The sequence below is a fragment of the Caloenas nicobarica genome, chromosome 2, assembly GCF_036013445.1.
Source record: "Caloenas nicobarica isolate bCalNic1 chromosome 2, bCalNic1.hap1, whole genome shotgun sequence".
NCBI classification, from domain to species: Eukaryota; Metazoa; Chordata; class Aves; order Columbiformes; family Columbidae; genus Caloenas; species Caloenas nicobarica.
The window spans coordinates 109,468,348-109,485,864 of NC_088246.1; the positions used below are offsets into that span (position 1 = coordinate 109,468,348).

A 17,517-nucleotide genomic window follows, 5' to 3' on the forward strand; every position below is an offset into this window, starting at 1 on the left:
TTAAAGAGACATCGTTTAGGGTGTTTTTTTGTTTAGGTTGGGTTTATTTTTGAAGTGTGCCTGCTTGGGATGTTTGAGCCAGTCTTCCCAGTCTGAGACAAAGGATTGTGTTCAACAACGGGAGAAAATTGAAATAAGTTTCAAAACTGACAATGACCAAAAATGAGAGAATTATATCCAAAGCTAATTCTGATTCTTTCATGAGAAGTATCATTGTTTAAACTCTTAATCCAATTTGCAGTCTTTGAGAATTGGTCAGAATTGTTCTTTTTTTCTATATCCCTAAAAGACGTAGAGACAGAGATCAGGGCTTCTTAATAGTAAGCACTAGACAACTCAAAGCAAGATTGTCTCAATGACAAAACCATGGGGAAAGGAAACAGGCTGGTTTTATGGACTAAGAATGGGAGCAGTTTGAATTGACTTCCTCAAGACTTCTGAAGACCCACCAATACTCTCACTTCACAAGTAAAAATACATTGGCCATGCTCCAGCTCTAGCACCTTCATTACTGGGGATAAACTTCACCTAGAACTGAGGAATCAGCTACCAAAGACTTGGGCTGCCACTGAAGTGCTCCTTTCCTCCTCCTCATCCTCTCTGCCTCAAGACAAACAAACAAACAAAAAAAACCCAAATGAAAGCAAACAAAATTTTGCATTGTGGATGGTCAAGAATAGCTGCTAGAGCAGTAAATGTATAGTGAACGTGACTTCTATGTACAACAAATCACAAGCCTTCTCTTCAATAAGTAAGACTTCAGCTGCATCATTGTGAAACAATAAAAGAGAATCTGTAGAACAGCTGGAGGTAATAACCTGCAGTCCATACTACCTTTATCTCACGAGGATTACTCTAGGCTAGCAAGAAGCAAGGACAACTTTAGAACAGAGGGCAGCTGGAAGATATTACACTAGAAAACTCAAAGGCTTTGAAGATAGCAATGTAGAGCTCAGTCTTTTTTCCAGATCTGGAAGAGACTCCTGATTACGCTTCTAAAACTGAACCAACACAGGCTTTTGGACACTATGTTCTTTCTCAAACAAAGCAGCCAAGCCTGCTGAGATAATGCAGCAGATAGAAGATTCCCTCCATTCCAATTCTGTATTCAGAAGGACACAGGCATCAACCAGGGAAACATGCAAGTAACATCTGGCAGAGAGAGGGCAAGAGGAACATGGTCACAGCGTCTAGCAGACAGGAGCTTAACTGTTCATGGAAGAATAAGGAGGTGGCAAGTCTTCCGATGCCTAGTTTAATTTCTTTTAGTAAATCTTCCTTCTTTTCAGACCCGCTGAGAAACATGGTTTTATGAATAAGTGGCAGCTTTAGCATGCTTTAGAATACTTTAACATAATACTAGTGGCATGTATCAAAGGCAATGCACGTCAGGTACTTCAGGTTCTTCCTCAGAGTTTTTTCAGATTTCAGTTGTTTGAAAATGCAGTTAAACAAAATCTCATATTGAAAAGATTTTCACTCATGCTTCTACCAACCTGATGAAGGGTATAACATACATAAGCTACGACAGAACTATGCTGTCAAAAAGCAACATTTCTAGCTTAAGGCAACTTCAGATGTACAGCTCCACGCTGTAGAAATAAAATAGCAGACAGAGCCAGAGGGGACAAAGGACATGGTAACAAGGGGCGAGCTGACTGTGGAAACTGTTGTTCGTCAAATCCTACAATATAAGAACTGGAGAGCACTCAACAAAATTAGAAAGAAGCCAGTTTAGCACACACAAAAAATAGCTTTCATTAAAAAAGCCTACAGTAAACTTTTAGAGCTTGCTGCCACACGAAGTTGTAGAAATGAGGTGTCAAAAGGATTCAAAAAGGTAAATAGATAAATTCACAAACAGGTCCATAAATGGAAAAAAATGATAGGTGGGAATCTACCTCTCATCCCTAATGCCGTGACTGCAGATGCTGAGAAAATGCAAGCAAAGTGAACCAGAGGCAGCCGCCAGGCTTATGTCACCTCTCAAAGCAACATCTTTTCAACACTGTTAGGGGCAGAACACTGGGTTGGATGAATTGTTTCGATGGCTGAAGGTAGCATTGCTCATGTTTAATTTACAGTGTTTTCACATTGTTATAGTTAAAAAAACACTTATGCCTGCCACTGAACTGTGTAAAAAAGTTAAGGGCTGATTGTCAGATCATCAGTCTGGTCCCAGCTTTACCAGAGGAAGACATGACATTAACAGGTCAGCTACTGTACTGTGATCCCTCCCCCTGCTCCCCAAAGCCCCCCCCAAAATAGCATTGCCTAAGAGCAGGCAGCTAGATCCACCACCTACAGCAAGGAATTCTCTAACCAAAGACAGAAATCAGGTAGAACCAACGGTTAACACATAGATTTTATTTCCATATTTACAATGCTCAAAATAAAATAGATCAGTATCTAGCTATTCCAGATAAATGCAAAAATAGAAAACTTCCCTTTTCAACAAAAGTGCAAAAACATAAATTAGAACATGATAACTTTAAAATATACAATGTTATTTCTCAGTGCTCTTACTAACAAAACAAATTTGTAAAACAAGCACCATAATTCATCTTGCAGAAGACTTTCTATCAAAGCAGCATCACAGGGCAAAACAAGTAGGACGTTAGTACAGAAATGTAGTAGTAAATCTTTGAATATTTTAAATGGCATACTGTTATAAATTATTATAAACAGTTATAAAACGGTTCTATTTTTTTGCAATAGCTCTACCACGTAGCCGAATATTAACCGAAGCATGGGTGGTCGTCAGCACAAAAAAGAGACATTCAAACGTTCCTTCTGCCTTTGGCTTGAACTGGACTGGCACATTGATGTAATGATAGGATCTGTAAAAAGACAATTATGTGCATATTCATTGTTAATAAACAAGTAAATCCTACCAGATATAGAAACTCTTTTCTAGTTTTGATTTTCACCAAAATAGTATATTTGACATGCAGTGGATCATCAAGTTTGTAATACATTTGATTATGTGTTATTCTTCTGAGGGACTTTGATTGTAAAGGTCATTCTTTCCTACTGAAGTACCACAATACCTTTTTGCTGCTGGTTTACCTAAATAACTTTGATCTGCCTCTTAACAATAATATGGACAGTGCATAAACTATATTTACAGCAAAGTTACTACATTTCTTCCTTTTAGAACTCACGTGACGAGTACAGTAAAATTTCCAATTCTTTTAAAAATTCCATCCATTTGAAGCTAGTAAAATGATTTCAATTAATTCTAATTGCCTCCACATTTTGCTGAATCACTGCATGTCAATGTACCCATCCTCAAACAGTGTTTTAAAGATTTTACATTACACCTTTTTAGGTTATATAATTCCTCTTCCATTCAGATTGCATAACAAACATACTAAATGTAATGCGTGGCTGTCCTCATTGCCAAAACCCCAGAGTGAATGTTTTAAAAATACAAGCTACACAAGCAATAAGGTGGAAATGCAGAGTGGCAGCATATTGGATTCCATCGCATCCAACAGAAATATCCAGCACTGACAGACACATAATAGTACCAGGCATGTATTGAAATAAGGAAAAAAGAACAGTAGCACTTAGTAAGACAACCAAAGAGGAGACAGTTTTGTTTTATTGTAGCTTCAGTTTTCTCTTTCTTTTATTGTAGTTTCAGTTTTCTCCCCTTAGCAGTATTTAGTACTACCCAACATCCTCTAGCATGTGCTTATTTTCCCTACTTTTTCTTATTTTGTTCCTGCCTTTTCATATTCCGTTCGTCTACACTAAACCAACCTATCGTAATCAGCCTGTGCTCTTACCTTTCTCCTACATTTGGAAATCATAATATTGGCCCTACATGTAAGCCTGATCTCAGCCTCATTTGTGTGGTATCATTCTTGGTGCTAAAATAGTTACACTAACAAATGTTTGGCTGTTTTTCTTTAAACAGATACTGGTCAATCATGTAACTTAAGGGTACACACTTTCAGAATAAAGACTGGTATGCCACTGTATTCTTTAACCAGGTTAATACCAAAACAAAGCACTAACTGTGTTGTAGTGAACTACAATCAATAATATAGCAGAGGAGTACAGCCAGATCAGGGTTTCACATCTCATACTCGATTGCTGAGTGTTGTGTAACAAGCCTGGCATGCTCCATCTCTATCCATCTATAATATATGGGATGAAGATATTTACTCAGCTTTATTAAAAAAAAAAAGTCCATTTTATATAGGAAGAACATCAGTATGAGTATTTAATCTGTAACAGATGCTTTGTATTAAAACCCACAAATTTTAGTAAGAATAGAGTCTTAAGCTGCATGTAACCAGGCCATCTGAGAATCTATAAAACTAAAAGTAAATTCAGTAGGAAGTCAGAAGGGATGCACAAGCCCATATCATCTTCAAAATAATATATGTATGCTTCATTTCATATCCTAACACTTACTAAAAAAAGAACAATATAAGCAAACTCAAATTTACATGAACAAAAACTTAACAGGAAGTTGATTTCCTCTTATAAAGAAATGGCCACATCTGGCTGTCAAATATTAATTTCCAGAATACGTACGATATGACTTCAGTGACACTGAGGCAGCGCACAGTTTCAAAGCATATGACAGCTATATTAAATTCTATTTGACATTTAAATTCAGGTGTCCATTTGGTTGGTGCTATACACAATAGATTCTCTAAAAGCAGAACTGGACATTACTTTGGGTTTCTTTTGTATCAGTCAGTTGATCTCTCACAGTTGGGATAAGGCTCAACACACTTGAATTCTGATGCTTTCTAATCCAAAGGGAAAGATGCTATTTTCATTGTCTTCAACTAACAAAATGGGAAAGTTCAGAGTCCAGCTACTACAGAGCATAATTGTTCTTAGAAGCAACCTGGAATATTTTTCTGAAGTACAGTAGCCAGAAACTAGTCAAGAACAAGAGTTCCCCTGCATTTAACTGTTTTTTTTCCTTAATTAAAAGTTTTACTTTACTTCAAACTTTTCATTACGCTTGCAACTCAATTATTCTATGGATACTATATGGCCTTTACAGGTTGCTACATCAATTTCAAGTGGTATTTCTGAGAAGTCAAGTATGTCAAAGAACATTTCTTAGACAAACTAATACTACAGTCTTTTAAACACAACAGCAGCAACAGGGAAGTTCAAGAGAAGCAGTCTGGGTAAGCTGCCTCTAAGGCACAGTAACCAGATCTATTGTCAAAAATAGCGACTCCTGGCACCCAGAATAGTGGCTACTGGAAACAAAAATAATTAGTCAAGCAAAACCCAGTTTTATCTTTGTAATATCTGAAATGTTTACTACCCTGTAATCAACTTTTTTCAGGTGGCTTCTGAAGGCAATACAATAGAAACACCTTAGTTTTCAAACTTTTTAGATTGGCATAACCTGGTGGTCCTTCCAGAAACAGAACTTAGGCAAAAGTTTTTAAAAAGTCAAGTGGTTGATGTTTCATCTGCACGTTTATACAATTAAGAGTTATCTTGTCAAAGGTACACTCTCTGCAGTAAAAAACCAAAGAACTCCTTTTTTTGAATGCGAATTCCAGACAATTCATTCCCACCCATTCTTTCCAGGACTCACAGCATTAGCTAAATGACATCTCTGTGCTTAAAAAACAAAATATACACTTTAAGATATTTAGTGAAGTCTGGGATTGGTTGGTTGTTTTTTCTTCTTTGTTTTTTTTTTGGTGTGTTTTTGTTTGGATGTCTGGGGGGGGGGGGTTCATGTTTTTGTTGTTGTTGGTTTGGTTTTTTGTTGTTTTTTGTTTCTGTGGGTTTTTTGTTTGTTTGGGTTTTTTGTTTTGTTTGGGGTTTTTTTTTGTCCTAAAGTTTTGGTTGAAAGATACTGTATTTGGATAAAGCCCATTACTATTTTCAGCTCAAACAAACTGTGGTAAAGGAACGAACAGTGATAAGTTATTGGTACTTGTGATCACGTAACCAATTGAAGAACTAGCAAGTCACTATACCAACTTCTGAAGGTCAGACTCTTGATATTAAATACAAGCTTGCAATTCCATTATCCAGATTTAAAACCTAATCACACAGGATTGCTTTCGAATTCGTCCCTCAAAGTGAAGAGCATGTAACAGACCATGTTTACCACATGACACTTTTTGGTCCAAAAATACAGGTAGGTGGTACTCTCTATTTTTACATTCTTATTTACAGACTAATATTCCAAGTTCGTGAAAAGTTTTCTTATCTAATTACTTTTGAACGTTACTTTGTAAGATGTCCAGTTAACCTAGTTTAGATGGAAACAGTTAACGCTGGCTTTCCTGAAACCCTGCTCGATGCTGTTCTCAAATAAAAGCCATTTAAAAAGTTCTTTTAACACTTTTTTAAAAGCACCTATCCAAGTAATTCTTCTGTGCTTTATGCTCTTAATGGGGGAGCTTCTTCAGAGAGCTATGTTGACTTCAGGTAAATGAATTTTTAAAAAGCTTGGGAAGGCTAATATTTATGGCTGGAGAAAAACCAGCTAAAGTTACCAGAAAAAAAGGTTGTAGAATGTTACTACAAAGTGCAGTATATTCAGTTGATAACCTTTAGAATGGTAGACTGAATTCTAAATTTGTTAACTGTACTTTGGATAAAAGCAAAAGGAGTTTATAATCTCTCAGAAAATATACCAAATAGCTTTTACAGCATTCATCAAGAATATTTTTGAAATATTTAAGTGTCTTCCAGTGAAGTTTCTCATCTTTTTTTTCCAGAGACAATTAAGTCAACCTGTCCTTTGTCTGTAGCTGTACAGCCCCAGACAGATCTAGCTAATCATCTTTATTTGGATAGATTTTATCTTGGTCACTGCCTCCATAAAAAGAAAAAAAAACAACACCCTTCTGTGCTGTCTGATGTAACATATTTAATAAGAAAATGCCAGTTAAGTAGAAACACTGGAACACATGCCTAAGTGGAGTTACAACACTTTGCACTGAAAAGCAGCCTTAAGAATCCCTTGAATACCTGTGGCTAACACCACCACAGCCCTGTCTTTAAAATAAATGTTAAGTACCACTGGGAGACACAAAACTAATTAAAGAGTCAGAGTATCTAGTTTCATTTATGATTTTGTTCACAATTTCTGTTCCGTACATCCTTAGTTTCCCTGTCTTTAAAATGGGGACCTGTTCGAACACTGAGAATGTGCTGCCTGACTTCAAATGAAATGGTAGCATTTCTGTCTTCCTGACAACCCCCGTTACAGATGAGCACGTGAGGCACTACACTTCTTGAAGAGATGACTAATAAGACTGTCAAATACTCGTCGTAATGAATTCTAAAAATGACTGGGTTTATTTTGAGGGATTGTTATCACCAACGTGAAAATTCCTTTTATGCAGGTAATACGCTGAAATACTTGGTATGACCAGGCAGTTCCACTGGCTGCTCAAACCTTGTATTTGCAGAGGATCTTTGATGCAGCTCTGCAGGTTTGTCAAATTAGAAGCATGATGAAGGCAATTTGCTTGGTCTGTTGTGCAGAAAGTATAAATGGAAGGAATGACTTGATTGTGCACAGCATGCCAAATGGTTAAATGAAGCATTAGGCTTAGCATTAAAAGCAGCAGCACTGTTAGGAACAATTTGCAGGGAAGAAATTGGCAGACGCAGAAATAACTGTGTGGGCTCATTCTGCTTCTAACCAAGATTACAGAGTACAGCTTAGGAAAAAAAAAAAAAAACACAACACAAAACCACACCTTTAACTAGACAGCTAGAACATTGGATAATTACATCTGCATTTTAGCACTGTACATATAGAGAAGATATTTATCTTACTGAATTACTTGTTTAATTTTTTTGTTAGAAGATAATGTTAGCATATGCATTACTCACCTTAGAGAGTAATTCGAGTGCTTGATGTAGAAAGGCTCTCCGGGACTTAAAAATGTCAGCTGCGATTTAATACAAAATGCTTAAAAGTGCACTATATCTAAGCCTATCGTATTCAATTTATGACATGCTTAAGATAAATCAGGTCACTTATAAATACAGCTTACAGAGACCCAGAGTTTAAAAAGAAACCATGCCCAAATTTGTGCATAGTAAGAAAAACTTACATCTCAATATTTTAATGAAAAAAAAAATCTGGATAACAACAAATCTATGCGAACTATAATCTATTTTTTCAGTTGCAAATATATTACAAATACACTCACTGACTCAGTCAGACAAAAGAGAAAAATTACAGGAGAGCAAAATTCTTCAAATATAATGTTGACTTTTGAAACTAACGAACTAAGACTTGTACTATTGCAGTATTCTGTCAAGATTAAAAAAAAAAAACCACTGCAGCTGAACTGCTGGAAGAACTCACGAAAATGTATTTAAAATAAAGTCTGTCAAACTTACCATATGTGTTTTAAAGGAATTATTCCGCAAGTTGACCTTTAATGTGCGTGATTCCCCAACTCTAGTTGGAGGAAATATGTACAGGTCTTCTGGTGCATACACCCCTCGAGGCACCTCCTTTTCTCTGATTTGGAAAAGGAATTAAAGATATTAAAATTTCCTACTTATATGGTCTGGATATATTGATTGTATATTTCAAAATAACAGGTGTATTTTTTGAGACTAAATCAGAAAAAATGGAAAGATCCTGAAGGCATAAACTGTCGCACCTTAAATTTTATAGGCAAACACATTTTCACGAGAAAGAATAATGAAAACATCACCATGGCATTTACTTATACACACTTCCACAATCTGCATTTTCCCCACCTATGCTTTACTACAGAACTGGACACTCCTCTCAGAGAAGCCACGTTTAACCAAACCATTTTACTCCCCTGACATACTCACATCAACCCCCAAGTAAAAGAACTGGAAATCAACTTCAGACTGAAGAACAGCAAGGTTAAGACATGCAGTCCAGTGGTCTTCTCAGAAATGACTTTACAGTTTTATGGAGTCTCCAAAAGGGGAGTACATTAAAAGTATACACAAGATTCTGCTGCTGATACTAGTTCATTTGCAACAGTAAATCATGGTTGGGCAACCTAGAAACCCAACTGAAAAGGCACGAGAGGTCGAACAGCACAAAGCCACTGAAAGGCTTGGCAAGTCTGGGTTTTGCAGCTATTTACTCTTTAACGTAGAATCATAGGATAATTCAGGTCAGGAGAGACTCAGGAAGTCTCTAGTTCAACTTCTTGCTCCAAGCAGGGCCAGCTGTGAGGTCAGACCAGGCTGCTCAGGGATTTCTAAGGTCAGATCCTGAAAACCTTCAAGGACAGAGACCGCGCAGCCTCTTCCACCATATAGCTGGTTTAATGGTAAACAAGGTTTTGGTTGTGGGTTCCTGCCCCCGCCTTTTACCCAACTGCAGACTCTCTTGTTTCAAGTTTTGTTCACACATACCTTGCTTTAGCTGTACGTGCTGGAGAGCAAACCTTCATTTCTGGTATAACTGAAAGCTCAGTTTTCGTGAAGGCACGTGCAGAAGCTTTCACAATTGAAGTGCAATTTTCTGGTTTAGTACCCTATTGGCAAAAATAGAGAAAGCCTTTAACCTTTGCATTCAAAAGTATTTTAGTTATCAAATATGTAATTTTCTTAACTCAATCCAAGACTTTTTATTTAAAGTATCGTTTTTCAGCAACAGCAGAGTCTGGATCATTGAGACAGAAGCAATGATTTAGGAGGAATGCTTTAACAGGTTTCTGTGTCTTATGCATACTTTATTTCATAGAATCATAGAATAGTTTGGGTTGGAAGCGACCTTCCAAGGTCATCTAGTCCAACCCCCTGCCATGAGCGGGGACATCTTCAACTAGATCAGGTTGCTCAGAGCCCTGTCCAGCCTGGCCTTGAATGTCTCCAGGGATGGGGCATCTACCACCTCTCTGGGCAACCTGGGACAGTGTTTCACCATCCTCATCGTAAAAAAACCCAAACCAAACCCAAAAGTGAAAAGCCAGTTCACAACAAACTAGCAGTACAGGTGGAATCTCAAGAAGGCTGCTAGAAATGAAGATTTTACTAAAAGCCAAAACAAAACCCAATTCCTCTGCAGATATTCTGCCCATATGCCTTAAGAACAGCAGGTGGCTAACAACTGCTCAAAAGGAGGAAGGTATAAGTCACTATTGTAGTTTGAAGTCTCACAACAGCAAAAAGCTTTGGAATAATTTTATATTAGGCACAATACATCCTTCTCAAAGAAAGGTCTTTCCAGAGAAACTGAATGTGATAATGTATTATATGGCAATTGTTACATTCAGAAATTAGGCCAAAATATTTACCATCATCAGGACCTCCATTCTGTGTACTGTAACACAAGGAGACCAGATCACACTAAAGGAATACTTTACCAAATAGCCAATTTCAAATTCTGCACTGTTTAACAAATCTAGCCAGATATTGTTTGAAGCCTCTTGGGTCACATCATCTTGAACAAAGTTGAAGAACCAGAAGAACCTCCTACACTTATCGTTGTACAACAATACCTGAGTTTTTGAAACTCTGCTGATGTTTTAGACAAGCAATTGATTCCCTTACACAAGGAAGATTTAAAAAAAACAGAGTCATCTTCAATAGACCTGCTATGACAAACTTGTCTTTTAGACATTCATTTCTTCTACTGAAAGAGCTGCTAATCAGTTTGTCAGAAATAGCAGCAGCCAAAAAAAACCCAACACACCAAAAGCCTTAATTCTAAAGCATATTTTCCATTTGCAAATAATCCATGAACCACAGTAGAACCCAATACATAAAGACAAGAAAGGATTTGTACATGTGTCTTGTTTCAAGAGCTTTCAGTTTTCCACGCAGGGAAAAATGATGGGTGTTGTGCCTCAGTGTTATCATTTCAGTTCTAATTTACCAACACGGCAAGTTTACAGCCCAAGAATAAAGCGCGTTATGGGAAAACTATCAGAAGTTCCCCCGGTGTTTATAAGGGCATCTTGAAGCACTGCGCCCTTTACCGTGGCCCATACTGTCTTTTCCTGTTCCAAATGAAAGCAGTGTTAACACTGTCTAAATGGTTAGAACTGAGTGCTGTTGTTCCAAAGCAACCTCAAAAGCACAGAAATTTGTTTAGCTTTAAAACTGGAATTACTTTGCTCTCAGAGCTTAAAAAGATTTTTCCTTCTCTCACTCTTGGGATACCCAAAGAAGATGAAGCTTTGTACTGCTGATAATAATAATCAAATCAGGACTCTTAGTTAGCAGGATGTTTTGTGTTAAGAAATTCAGCTCAGTTTGTTGCAAAACGATACATTTAGAAGTCACATAGTTACATAGCTAAACTACATAAACCATGTAAATTTAAAAATGGTCTGCACTTAACACTTGTATAATAATATCTTCAAACAACAGCAGGAATTCTTTAAGCAGTCCTCAGCTTTCTACCTGCCAAAGGGGCAATGGCAACTAAGGTGCTGCCTCAGCCTTCCGCCAGGTTCTTGCTAGTTCCCAGTTTCACCCAGAACGGACCAATAATTAGACTGAAATACCAACCCAAGACTTCTGTGCACAATGGTGATACTCATTCTTAGCTCGAAGATCTCAGAACAATACCTGAGAGCAGCCTAACAAATGTTTCTCAGGAAAAGAAAAAACTAAGCTTGAATGGCCAGTGCTGAGAGGTTGGGGCTGCAAAGCACGTGTAGAATCCTCCCTTTCTTTATCTCTGGGGTCAGTTTTGGAGATGTGATCTTCTGAGCTCCTGACTACGGTTTCCACTGGTGGGGACTCTAAATGCATGCAGAGCATAATGAAAGTCACAGTTAACTGGTTTTTCAGGAAAAAATAAAAGTGGTAAATACCACTGATTTTCCTAACTTCACCTTGCTCTTTTAGTTCTTTCCTGAGCTCTTCCAAGTTTTTCATTTCTTTTGAAGTGGTGCTATAAATAAATACCACTCATCCTAAATGACAGTCAGTCTTCCCACTTCATTCTATCAAAAGTCACATTAACCAGAGCCCTAGTAACCCTAACCCTTAGCCTCAGGAAACCCAGCAGGATCCAAGTATTTTTCAAAGCCGTAGTAACACAGTCTAAGCCGGGGGTGTCAAACTCATTTTCACAGGGCGCCACATCAGCCTCACGGTTGCCTTCAAAGGGCCAAATGTAATTTTAGAATTGTATAAATTTATACATTATACATTTATACAGTCCTAAAATTACATTCGGCCCTTTGAAGGCAACCGTGAGGCTGATGTGGCCCCCGGTGAAAATGAGTTTAAACACCCCTGTTCTAAACTCTTGATCATTACGACATAATTATTATAAGTGAGTTGTCTTCTTGACTAAATGTAGATCTGATTTAAAAGCTGCAACAATCTAAGTAAAGGTTCTGTGCTGAGCCCTGTTCCAAACAGATGTATAGTTCCTTACCTAGCTGATAAACAAAGTATTTCCCTTTCAACTCTTTTTCAAAATGATCGTGACATATTTCACGTACTTTCTACAGATTTTTTTTCCCATATGCACAGAGATGCTGGAAAGATCTAATTGTTAACAGCTTTGAAAAGAATCAAGAGGAACAAATCTGACACGGTATTTCAAAAACATTAATATCAAGTTGTGCTGCTCAGATTTACACAACTCTTGACAACTAGTCATGTTTTAAAAAGAGAATTCTTCAAAACTCTGGATTTCTGATAAAGAACTAATCTTCTCTCAATTTCAGCTAGCTTTAAACAGACAAACAGCATAGACATTTTCCTCCTCTTAAGGAAAATTATATTCAAAGAATTAGATGAAAGTTGAATAAAAACTCCTCCCAAACCAAACATTATACAGGTCTCATTCTTCATGCCAAAATTAGAAGCTATTTAACACATACTTTTGTAACAAGTCCCCTTTCAATACCATTAGCTACTGAGAAGAACAAGGACTCCACAAAATAAAAGGCGAGGTACCCCAGCAAAAAGGGTAAGTAAGGTTCCTACTACACAAACAGGCTTGATACTCTAAAGAAAGATCCCGAATCTTCACCTGGGCTTCTTAGAAAAATCAGATCAAAGTCTCTGGAAAGGACAGCAAAGCATATATAGCAATCACGCAATACTGCATGCACTAAGTCCTCATATTCAGCTCATTTAACTAATCATTATATTAATTCTTCGTAATAGTGATAGATTCTCTGTCCTATGTAGATTCTTCTTGTGTGGATGGTGAGATAGGGATGAAAAGCAAGATAAGGAGTGAGAACACAGAAAAATTTCTAACTCCAAAATCCCTCAAAAAAGCCTCACCATGAAGTTAGACCTGAGGAACAATACAAAGGAGAGCTCAAATCCAATTGCTCCTGTGTACAAATCTCAAATACCACCCCCACCTACTTTGTTACTCTGATAAAATACTCAAACATTCTATAAAAGACAAATCCATATCTCTAATATGGATGTTTGAAAATGCCAATATGGCATTAAGCTCCGTATTATAGCAAAGGTCAGTTATTTTGCTATTTATTTACAAGAATAAAACCAATCCAGGTTGTGTCTGATACAAACAAATCTGCATCCACAGCAACAACTCCCACAGAAGGCAAGTTTGTCTCTACTTTCTCCAAGCAAAATAAAATCTTATCTCTTAAATGGCAAAAGATAATGCATTATCACATAAGCAAGGCAAAAAAGGTATTTTTGTAACATAAGAAAAACAGTACAGTTTAGTCCAACAAAATATCAGCAGGGTTTTTTTCAGAATGTGCCAGTGCATATGAGAAAGAGTACTGTATAGTAAAATTAAGATGTTATCAAAAATTTACGCTCAGGACAGTGTTTATAACATTTACATACTTACTGTTCCAGAAAGCTGAAATCTTAATTTGTGTTTCCAGGTAGGTTTTTCAACCGGGTGACACTCAACGTCCCAGAACTGGGAGTAATCTCCTTTATCTCTAGGTAAAAACATTATAGCAATCTACCAAAACAAGCAAAAAATTTTGCTGAAGCTTATTAAAATAATCTATACATCTTCACAATTTTACCTACACAAAGTTACAGTTAAGCACAAAATGTACACACTACAGAACATACATTCCACACACAGGTCATCTTGCAGAAAACAATACAGCTCATCCTCCTTTGCCCATAAGAGAGACAGTTCTAATGAAACAGGTTGTGCAAACAATCTGGAACAAAATTTGAGTCCAGCTAATCTGCTTTAAGGAAAGTCAGCAAGTGCTTGCACAGTTATTTCTATTAGTAAAATGGAGGAGAAGGGGACCAGGAGGGGAAATACGTGCAGCTGAAGGCCAGCAATAGCTTCCTTCATCTGTCAGCTCAGCCGTGAACAACTGCACTCCTCCAGCTCCAAGTCTGTCAGCACACTGTGCTACAACTACCAGAAGGCCTGAAATTTAAGCCAACTTGCAGGGTACGCATTTGATCATCCTTAAAGGCCACCTACATAACAAAGGCTTGTCTCTGTATAGTGCTGTACCACGTTAATGCAGGAGTAAACTCGTATTGTTTTCTGAGTTGAGCTTAGGGGAAGAAAGATAAGGGGAGCAACAGATTAGGATAGATCACTACAACTGTATCTAATCAGCCAAATATTATCATACCCACTGCAAAAACCAGCAAATCATGATAGCACTGTACCTTATCAGTTCCAGCCAACAGCCTGACATGCCAATAATGTAAACATTATTTAAATAGGCCTGAACTAAGATTGTTAAGGCAAAGACAATTGTCTAAACTCAAATATTGATTTTCAATATTATGAAATAACTATGAAACTGTATAGGAGTTAAGATTTTCATTCCTCGTCAATAGATTACAAACTGCATCTTCATAGAAATGATGTAGCTAAGGCATGTCATAATAATCCATACTGATTAAAAGATAGGTGTTCATGAAGATGAACAGATAGAATTGAAGTAGCATTGAGGGAGAAAGTGAGGGACAAAAGCCCCATAGAAACCCATTCAGTATGTCCCTGGATGTGCTTTATAACTATGGTTATGAAACCCTCTACTGGCCAGGAGATAAAATTGTAACTCAAATGAAATTAGCTTTAGAAACAGACAACTGTTATTGAACAAGTGTAACAAGATTGCTTCTAAGGAAGGAAAACGAGTTCTCACACCAGTTTCATAAGAACCCAACATTATTTGTGATTATCTTGCAGATTTTTGAAAAACATTTTAAAACAATTTAAAAATAATTTTCTGTTCTAGAATAATTTATCTTAAAAAAACCCCCACAAACCAAAAAACACCACCATGTCAAACTACAGATGGTATGAATTCTTACAATCAACTCAGCTGACATTATAACAGCTGTGGGTAAATACATACTGCCTATTTGATACACCCCAGAACCCTGTTTTGGGAGGCCAACGTTTTATTATTATCAGATAAAGTATGACCAGCTTCAAAACTTCAGCTGTTATTTCACAAAATTTCTCATATGAGATCCCATTTCACAACTGAAATACATTAATATGCTTGAAATATTTATAAATGTCAGTTTACCTTCTCCTTTTCATGAGCTTCAAGAGTACCAGAAACACGGGAACATCTGAAAGCGGAGTAAGTAACCCTATAAACACAACCAGTTCCATCCACACCCTGTAAATAAAGTTATACGTCAGATTCAGAGGGGAAAGGCAAAAAACCACCACACAGCACATCCCCACACAGATCACCCTTTCAAAGGACTGAAGAAAATATACCCAGCAAGATGCTTTCAAGTGAATAATATTGACTCCCTAAAAGCAAATGAATAAGAACTAAAGCTACTACAATATCTAGGCAGTCACCACAACTACTGACTTGTAGTTTGAGGCGGTGCAGTGGCTGGAACACAGCATCCTCAGTCTTCGGGGCTACACTTAAGAACGCATAACCGGTTTTCATCATTTCATGACAACAGACCATAATAATTCTAGCATAAAATCAAAGTGACCACCACAGCATTTCAGGCTATCAAAGAACCAAGCATTTCCAAATATCAACGGTGCAGCTACAGTAACTACACAGGTGACAGCAGTGTAACTCAAATATCCTTGACCTAACTTAAATTACCTACAGAGATACTACGTACACTGTAATTCCAGCAGCATGAGTCTCAAGGCAAATCTAGCATTCTGGAGCCAAAAGGGATGCACATCTTTCATGTATGCTTAACTAATTAATGCAATCTGGATGACTATACTGGATGAGCACAAGCAAACTCTATAAGCCAGTAAGTGAACCAGAAATTGTCCCACAGAGCACTGGTTCACAGTCAAGGAGCATATTAGAGATGAAAAAAGGAGTAAAACATTTCCCTGCTGCACACAGAGGCAAAAAGAATGTTTGTAGCCAAGTTCATGCTCAAATATATAGACTTTCTTGAGAGGATGGAGGGAGAAAGAAAGCAGCAGGAAGAGAGAAGATTAAAAAAAAAAAAGAAAACAAAACCACAAAACCAAGAGATTTGCATAAAACTAACAGTGCAAGCATTCACTCACTTTAACATAGGCTGGTGCAAAAGATGACAAATGCCACTTCACATTTTCATCCCCTTTATTCTCCATTTCCAGGTAACTCTCTAGAAGAGAAATACCAGACTAATACATTAGATGTTCAAATATCTTTAGTGGGAGGAGTTTAAACAGAAATTATGTTTCCAGAGACAGAGAATTTTAATGGCACCAGTTCTCATGATGCCAACTCTGAGAGCAGACTCAAAGCACACTGTCATAAAATCCTCAAAAGTTTATACAAAAGAAATTTGGAAGTCTTCTAGTGAAGAATCAGATTGAAGATGCCTACAAGAAACAAAGTGAGACCTAAATCTCACCTTCAATAACCTTAAAGCAGTAACAGATAATCCTCTAAAAGAACCTGAAGCACAAAGAATGTTACATGAATGTATTGCTGGTAGTAGGAAGTCAGCTTCTTATAAATCAAGAACATGACAAATGGAGAGATCTGAGTCACTTCCAACAGCTTCATTTTACTGCATTCAGATTTTTGGCAGATACCTTCACCCACCAGTATATAGAAAAATACCAAAAAACCCCTACAAGATGCCTAACTCCCTCCCAATATGTTGTTTGACTGTTCAGGGAAAAACACTGACAGTATTCTAGTTTGGGACCAATCAAATAAAGTTGCATCAAATAAAATCTGTTCTCATCCTAATATGGATTTGTTACTCAGCATACATACACATATATATTAAAATCTCAAGGAAAAGCTTATGCTTGACTTGCAGACAGGAGAACAACTCACTGACATTCTCAGAAAATCCCAACTACAATAGCATCAACCACCATATTTCAGACCTTTAAATGTGCCTCTTGCCAAGAATCAACAGGACTCTTGTAAGATCATCTCAGTCTAGAGCAGGCCTTCAGGAAATGTATATATATTACATGGGACATTCATAAAATTAGGAAAAGAGTATTGTATTATACTCCTCTTTCGTAAATGTAGCAAAAACCCCCAGATATAATTGATATATTAAGCCTTAAAAGTTCTGAAGTCTGTGAAATAAAAATGTAGCATCAGTAAATCATTACCAAAAAAATCTTCGTTACCTAGAAAAGAA

At 37.1% G+C, this 17,517-nt stretch overlaps 1 protein-coding gene across 6 annotated transcripts in view; it reads right to left on the minus strand.

Moving 5' to 3' along the window:
* Positions 1–2,422: 2,422 nt before the first annotated feature.
* CEP192 (centrosomal protein 192) overlaps positions 2,423–17,517 on the minus strand; it is a 68,589-nt gene continuing 53,494 nt past the window's right edge. For 5 of the 6 annotated variants that reach the window (XM_065629188.1, XM_065629190.1, XM_065629191.1 and 2 more), the window contains 7 exons: positions 16,433–16,512; positions 15,453–15,548; positions 13,775–13,894; positions 9,379–9,500; positions 8,371–8,494; positions 7,855–7,913; positions 2,423–2,840 (listed from right to left, as the gene is read on the minus strand). In XM_065629188.1, the coding sequence (XP_065485260.1) occupies positions 2,702–2,840; positions 7,855–7,913; positions 8,371–8,494; positions 9,379–9,500; positions 13,775–13,894; positions 15,453–15,548; positions 16,433–16,512 (740 nt within the window). In that variant the 3' untranslated portion in view covers positions 2,423–2,701. Of the gene's footprint in view, positions 2,841–7,854; positions 7,914–8,370; positions 8,495–9,378; positions 9,501–13,770; positions 13,895–15,452; positions 15,549–16,432; positions 16,513–17,517 lie in introns of those variants that run through there. The other variant, XM_065629192.1, reaches the window with a different exon arrangement.